Source organism: Solanum lycopersicum, chromosome 8 (genome assembly GCF_036512215.1).
Source record: "Solanum lycopersicum chromosome 8, SLM_r2.1".
Classification (NCBI taxonomy): domain Eukaryota; kingdom Viridiplantae; phylum Streptophyta; class Magnoliopsida; order Solanales; family Solanaceae; genus Solanum; species Solanum lycopersicum.
In genome coordinates, this window is record NC_090807.1 from 22,340,726 (window position 1) to 22,348,355 (window position 7,630).

Here is a 7,630-nt window from a genome sequence, read left to right on the forward strand (position 1 = left end):
TATGAGGTCGAAGACTTGTAAAATGACTTTAAATAGGTAAAGTCATATATATAGAGTAAAAACGTCTACGTCTGACTCCCCAAGGATCGCCCTAGGGGTCCACGAAAGGACCCTAAACTTGGCAAGCTGCCAAAGCAACAACCAAAATCAAGTTCATGTCGTGCTCAGGTTCTGGACTCAACTATATTAAAAATTAATTTAGAAATTCATGCTTGAATAGCTCCGTGTCGCAGACTTTTTCCCCGACGAAAATCTTAAATTTGGATTTGAAGTTTGACTTCATTAAAGGGTCAACTTAAGTGAGGGGTATTTCGGGTATTTCATGGGGGATATATATTTAGTTGCAATAAGTTTTCCCTCAAATTTACTCACTCAAATCAAATCCCCAAATCAAAACCTAAAAGCTCTCACCTCACTCTAGTTTCTCTCTCTCTATTTATCCTCCATTGAAGGAAGAAGAAAGCTTGAAGAAGAAGACCAATTTCTCTAGGATTTCACTTGAATTTTGTGGATTTAATATTCATTATGGTATGGGTTCTTCACTCTTGGATTTACTTTCCCCAAGAGGTCCTCTCAAAGTTGATTTCTAAAACACCTAATTCCAAGGGTTTTGCTATTCTAATGGGTTTTCTTCTAAACATCAAATTGATGATTATTTGTGATTGCATAGACTAATTAAGTGGATATTTTGAGTAATTTATGCAATTTCATGTAGATCATGTTCTTTTTCCCCAAATCGATAAATCTTGCATATTGCTTAGGAATTGATGGGAAATGAAGAATGTATCGATTGTTGGACTTATTTTATCTGTTCTAATTCATTCATCAAATTACTAGGGTAATGTATTGTTGGTATTAGATATATTTCTTGAAGAATTCGTATTGAAATTGATTAGGATAGTGATGATGCAATTGATCTTACTATTGTGTTAATTACTATTGTGTGATTATATTACACCCATGGTAGGGTTGAGCTTGAGGGTTGATGGAACGACCTTGAAGTTGGCTTGTGAAGGATACTTGCTAAGTCTTGTCATTTCAACTCTTTACTTCAATCATGGTTACTTGTGATTAAGTGAGGATGTTGTATTGAGGTGTACCTTATATTAAGATTGATTGGGTTGGTATGATGTTGAATTGAAATGTCTTGACTATAACTTGTAAAGTGTTGACTACGATGTAAATGTTATAAGGATGAAGATAACCTACCAATGTGCCTTATCATGATGTCAAATGTAAATGTGTTAACCTCACATGTATGAATTACAATGAAAGGAAAATACTCATACAATTCTTATTGAGGTATGATGATGATGATATAAGGGATAGACGCTATGACCTAAACTAAGTTATGATCATAGATAAAGTCATCAAAGACATTTCAAAAGGTACGTTAGCTTAGCACCGAAAGAACTTGACAATGGGTGGTGTTGACTTTCCATAGAGGAAGATTCACCATATAATTCTACTTGAGGTGTTGACTGCCCTAGGAGGGATACTCACCCGATGGATTCTAATGAGATGAGGATCCAAGTGGCATATAGAGAGTTCATACCTATGTCTTATTTCCTTAAAATATGTTTCCCCTATAGGAAGACTAGCTAGTGGATCAACCTAGAAAGCTACGTTTATGTTTGGTTCTACATTGGCTGGTAGTCCACCTTCCATTGGTGTAAGGTTTTACAACACTAGATTCCACACTTAGCTCTTGTAGTCTATGTCGGTTAAGACAAATGTTCCCAAAAAGTTAAAATGAAATGATGAATGAACTCAAACTAGGATGATCTAAAGGGTTTAGCTTAGTCTAGTTAGGGGTATAAGACTCTACCTACACATTGTACTAGTTAGCCTTGAAGGGATTCTTAGGAGGTTGTTCTTATGTATGTATATGCATATAAATGTAAAATAATGATCTTGCATGTAAATTACACTTGTGTGATGTTGGTAATTGTTATGAACATGTATTTGGTATCTATTGCTAAGGTATGACATGTACTCTTAATGATATGTTATATGGAGTTGGAAATTGGTTACGTTTCTTGCTAGGTTTACTTGATTAAGTAAGGTTATGGGGCTTTGTTAGTTATTGCACAATTAGAATTAGTGAGGGTCATGGGTAGTGGTCTTGCTTGATAATAATGTGATGAAATCTTATCCATGCTTGTAATGTTATGTCTTGATAATAGAGTTGTATTTGAGTATGGGTTTAAGTATGTTGATATGCATGTGACTTGATTTGACTTAAGGTGGTTTTTACTTGTATAGTGCATGGTATTGACTTGATGAATATGCATTTATGACTTGTATTAGTTGTTGAATATGCATAAGGCTTTCCAAATGAAAAGTAGCATGCTTTAATGTAAAGTCCCTCTTTAGCATGATTTCACTTGTTTTATGTGCGTATACTCATACTTAGTACAAGTGTGTACTAACCCATGTTTTATGTTTACTAAAAATGTAGGGTCCGACTGTTGAGCTTATAGAAGGCCTTTAAAGACTACCTGGATATTTCCCAAGAGTTCGTAGTTCCTCACTTTCCGAGGACAATGTCATTATCAAGTGATTTATGTTGTTCTAGTATAAGACTCTTTGTTCTTTCGTTTTCATTTCAAGACGATTGTTGTATAGCCTACATGAGGCTCTTTGTTAAAATGAATATGTGTTCAGCCCAATAATTGAATTCGTTCTAGATGATTGATATGAGATATATTATAGACTTCTTATATATTATGATCCTATACTATGTTTGTGTAATAAAAGTAGAAGACTATGTAGTATTCTTATACGAAGGTTCTATGTAAACTCGATATGAATATACATTATGTGTATACGGAAGGTCTATGTGAACCTCAAGATAGATATTGAAAAGTTTTGAATTTTCCGCATTTTTAACCTATAAATGTAAGAGGCTAGTCTTTGTCTTCTTCGAGGACGATGACGCCGGTTACATCTAGGGGGTGCTCCCCTAATGAGACAAACCTTGTACAAGAGTATGAGAATGAATATATTTAGGAACTGTCTCATTAAACCACGTTTATGTAGACTCTTATTCATAATTGTGAAGCGCGCCATACTTATGAATCAGGAACTATGTGATGCTTAAGAAACTCTCATCTTCTTGTAATCCTATATTGTGCCTCTAGAGTATAGTTTATGTGTGCTTTCACCTAAACCATGTATGGTGGTTATAAGTATGAATACGCAAAGAGAAGCCACAAGAAGGGCCAAGAAAGGCATCGCTAATGCGATAGCACAAGACAACCAAGTGCCTCAACCTAAAAAAGTTGCTATGAAAAATCAAGTTCCGGTTGCTCCTCCTCCTATGGCGGATAGGGATATAAGGGCAACTTTTCTCTAAATGGACCAAGCCATTAATACACAAGCACGAGCCGTCACTACTCAAGCACAAGCTATGACGTCCCAAGCTAATCGAGAGGTGGTACCCCAAGGAAACCAACAAGTTAGCACCATGGCCTCCCGTTTGAGGGATTTCACTAGGATTAATCCCCCTACTTTCTATGGGTCCAAAGTTGAGAAAGACCCCCAAAAGTTCATTGATGAAGTCTACAAGATTCTCTATGCAATGAGGTTGACTACTAGTGACAAAGACGAGTTAGGAACTTATCAACTCAAAAATGCAGCCCAAACTTGGTATGTCCAATGGAGGGATAATAGGCCTTTAAGGGGTGGACCGGTGACATGGGAGATCTTCAAGAAGGCTTTTATTTATCGGTTCTTTCCTATAGAACACAGGGAAACCAAACTAGAAGAATTTATCAACCTTCGTCAAGGAGGTATGAGTGTACTTGACTACTCTTTGAAATTTACTAAATTGTCAAAGTGTGCTCCTTCCTTGGTTTCCGATCCTAGAGATCAAAAGAGCCACTTTGTGACAGGAGTGTTTGATGACTTGAAAGAAGAATGTCGTTCGTCTATGTTACATGATAATATGAATATTTCTTGTCTCATGGTTCATGCTCAACAAGTTGAAGAGATAAGGACCAATAGAAAGAGCAGAGATGCTCAAAGGGCAAACTCTTTTGATGGTGGTTATTCAAAGGTTAGGCTTGATATCCAAGGCAACCATAGGTTGAGGAAAGGCTCAAAATAGTCCCTCAGCTTTGGGTTAACGCTCAAAGTGATTCTTCAGTTTTCACATGGAGCACTAACAGTCCCTCATGTTTGCAATAGTGGTGCACTTTTGATCCTCCCGTAAATTTTTGCCTATTTTTGAACATTAATTCTATCCAAAATTTTTATAAGGAATGTCCAATCGTCTCTTTATATATATATAATAGAAATAGTGAGAGAAGGTTATAAGAAAAACACCTTGTTTTATTCACTAAAAATATTATTGCATCTAAATAAAAGTATCTTAAAATATGAATTTGCAGGAAAGAAACAATTGTACTATTGCACGTGAAATTATCGTGATAAACCCCTCGACTTTACCTGGAATACGATTTCTACTAAACAAAACAAAATGTTTTCTTCTCCATTTTTTCATATGGGGTTGTTATTTCTTCTAAGTAGATAGAATGACAATTGAATATCCCATACATAGGTTATGGATAAAATTAATGCTAAAAAATAGGTAAATTTTTGAAGGAGGACCAAAAGTGCACCAATATTGCAAACATGAGGGACTATTAGTGATCCATGTGAAAACTCAAGGATCACTTTGATCCTTAACCTAAAGAAAAGGGACTATTTTGATCCTTTCCTCGCCTAGATTCAAGAAGAGGATCTCTAATCAAGTTCCTTCTAAGTTCCCTAAGGCTCGTGATGATGAGGTACCTAAACCTAGGTCTCAAAAAGGAAACAGTGGAAACTCACCTAATGAGAAGCCTACATTTACCAAGTGTGGAAAAGTTCACTTCGGAGAATGTTTATTTTGAACGGGCAATTGTTTTAGTTGTTGTAAAAATAGGCACAAAGTTTGAGATTGCCCAAATTTTAAAGGGCAACACAAGGGCAGTTGTCAAGCTCAAGCAAGTAGTTCTAATGATAACTCAAAGAAGAATTGTTTTTATGCTCTCCGCTGTAGAGGTGAGCAAGAGACTTCTCCCGTTGTGGTGACCGGTATGTTGAAAGTCTTTTCTATTGTTCTATATGCTTTACTTGATCCCGGTGCTACCTTGTCAGTTGTTACTCCTCTAGTAGCTAAAAAGTTTGACATTTTGCTCGATATCTTGAATGAATCTTTTATGGTGACTAACCAGGTGGGTGAATTGGTTGTTACTAAGAGAGTGTATAGAAATTGTCCTATAATGTTGCCTAATAGAGTCACTCATGTGGAGTTAGTAGAACTCTATATGGTTGATTTTGATTTTTGGTATGGATTGGTTGCATGTTTATTTCACTTGCATTGTTGTAGAACGTGTGTGGTGAAGTTCAACTTTCCAAATGAACCCGTCTTAGAGTGGAGGGGGAAAATTCTATTCCTAGAGGTTGTATCATTTAGTGTTTGAAAGCTTGTAGGATGATCTCTAAAGGGTATTTATACAATGTAGTAAGATTCCAAGATTTAGACTCCGAAATTCCTCCCATTAAGTCGGTCCCCGTACTGAGGGAATTTTCGAAGGTCTTTCCTAATGATCTTCCCGGTATTCCTCCCTAACGGGAAATTGATTTTGGTATCGACATGCTAGCAGATACAAAATCCCATTTGAATTCCTTCTTAACAAATAGCTCCAGCCGAATTAAAAGAGTTGAAGGCTCAACTCAAAGAATTACTAGACAAGGGCTTTATTCGTCCTAGTATTTCTCAATGGGGTGCTCCGGTATTATTTGTGGAAAAGAAGGATGGGTCCCCTAGAATGTGTATTGATTACCGTCAAGACAATAAAGTCACAGTAAAGAATAAGTATCCTCTCCCTCGGATTAATGATTTATTTGATCATATCCAAGGTGCGAGTTAATTTTCTAAGATTGATTTGAGAACGGGATATCACCAACTTAGGGTGAGAGGTGAAGATATTACCAAGATGGAATTTTTGACTATATATGGTAACTATGAGTTCTCAGTAATGTCCTTTGGTCTGACTAATGGTTTGGAGGAATTTACGGACCTAATAAATAGGGTTTTTTGAAGTTACCTAGGTTCATTTGTCATTGTCTTTATTGACGACATCTTAGTAGATTCGAAAAATGAGGGAGAACACATGGATAATTTGAGGGTAGTATTGCATTTGCTTAAGGAACACCAATTTTTTGCCAAGTATAGTAAATGTGAGTTGTGGTTGAGGTCGGTAGTGTTACTTTGTCATGTCAGCTTGAGTGAAGGTGTAGAGGTTGATCCAAGGAAGACCGAAGCGGTGAAAAATTGTCCTAGACCTTTGGCTCCTACAAATATTTCTTAGGCCTAGCCGATTATTATAGAAGGTTTGTCGACGGGTTTGCGGTTCTTGCTTCCCCTTGAAAACCTTGACCCAAAAGAATGTGAAATTTGAGTGGTCGGAGGCATGTGAAGAGAGATTCTAAATATTGAAACAAAGGCTTACTTGCGCTCCGGTATTGACTCTACCGGAGGGTACTAAGTTTTTGTGGTCTATTGTGATGCAACCCGAGTCGGGTTGGGGTGTGTTTTTATGAAACATGGCCTATGCTTCTAGGCAAATCAAAGTTCAAGAGAAGAAGTATCCAACTCATGACCTTGAGTTAGCGGTCCTGGTATTTGCCTTGAAAATATGGAGGCATTATCTTTATGTGGTCATGTTGATGTGCTTTTCATAAAAGTCTTCAATATGTATTCACTCAAAAGGAGTTGAATCTCCGGCAGCGGAGATGGCTAGAATTGTTGAAAGACCATGACATGAGTGTTCTCTACCACTTCTGCAAGGCTACTATAGTAGCGGATGCTCTAAGTCGATTGTCCATGGGAAGTGTGTCCCATGTGGAAGAATTCAAGAGAAATCTAGTGAAAGTTATTCATAGGTTGGCTCGTTTAGGGGTTCGAATAGAAAATTCTCCAAATGATGGTATGGTGGTACATCATAACTACGAGTCATCTTTGGTGGTTGAGGTGATGTGTAAGCAACACCTTGATCCACTACTAATGGAGTTTAATGAATCGGTTCTTGGTAAGATGAATGAGTCATTCTCCCAAGGGGGGATGGTATTTTTAGGTATCAAAGAAGATTGTGTGTGCCTTATACGGATGATTTGAGGTGTAGGATCCTTGAGGAAGCTCATGGAGACTGTTACAGAAGTATTTTGCTTGGATGGCCTAAAAAGGGATGTTGCACAATTTGTCGCAAAGTGTCCCAATTTCCAACAAGTGAAGGTCGAGCACCAAAAGCCGAGTGGTTTACTACAAGAAATCCAAATCCTACTTTGAAGTGGGAAGATGTTAATATGGATTTTGTTGTAGGTTTTCCTCGAACTCGATAGCAATATGACTCTATATGGGTGGTAGTGGATAGATTGACTAAATCCGCTCACATTATTCCCGTTAAGTCTACTTATTCGGTGGAAGATTATGCAAGGGTCTATATTGACAAGATAATGAGTCTTCATGGGGTTCTTTTGTCCATCATATCGGATAGAGGTGCTCAATTTACATTTAGGATTTGGAGGTGGTTAGGGTACTCAAGAGAAGTTAAGCATCATTTTTCATCCTCAAACGAAT

At 37.2% G+C, this 7,630-nt stretch overlaps 1 protein-coding gene across 1 annotated transcript; it reads left to right on the forward strand.

Moving 5' to 3' along the window:
• The first annotated feature begins 3,469 nt into the window (after nucleotides 1-3,469).
• LOC138337855 (uncharacterized) lies at nucleotides 3,470-7,339 on the forward strand. The gene is made up of 5 exons (XM_069288289.1): nucleotides 3,470-4,060; nucleotides 4,151-4,212; nucleotides 5,048-5,222; nucleotides 6,764-7,082; nucleotides 7,176-7,339. Exons 1-5 carry the CDS (start codon nucleotides 3,470-3,472, stop codon nucleotides 7,337-7,339), a joined length of 1,311 nt encoding a protein of 436 aa, XP_069144390.1.
• The last annotated feature ends 291 nt before the right edge of the window (nucleotides 7,340-7,630 follow it).

What these genes read in the sequence shown, in the direction of transcription:
- LOC138337855 (XM_069288289.1), top strand. Translation starts at nt 3,470, where the DNA reads ATGGCCTCCCGTTTGAGGGATTTCACTAGGATTAATCCCCCTACTTTC. An exon ending in GGTGCACTTTTGATCCTCCC is followed by an intron (nt 4,213 to 5,047) that starts GTAAATTTTTGC and finishes TCTCCGCTGTAG; the next exon opens with AGGTGAGCAAGAGACTTCTC. An exon ending in CTTTTATGGTGACTAACCAG is followed by an intron (nt 5,223 to 6,763) that starts GTGGGTGAATTG and finishes TTCACTCAAAAG; the next exon opens with GAGTTGAATCTCCGGCAGCG.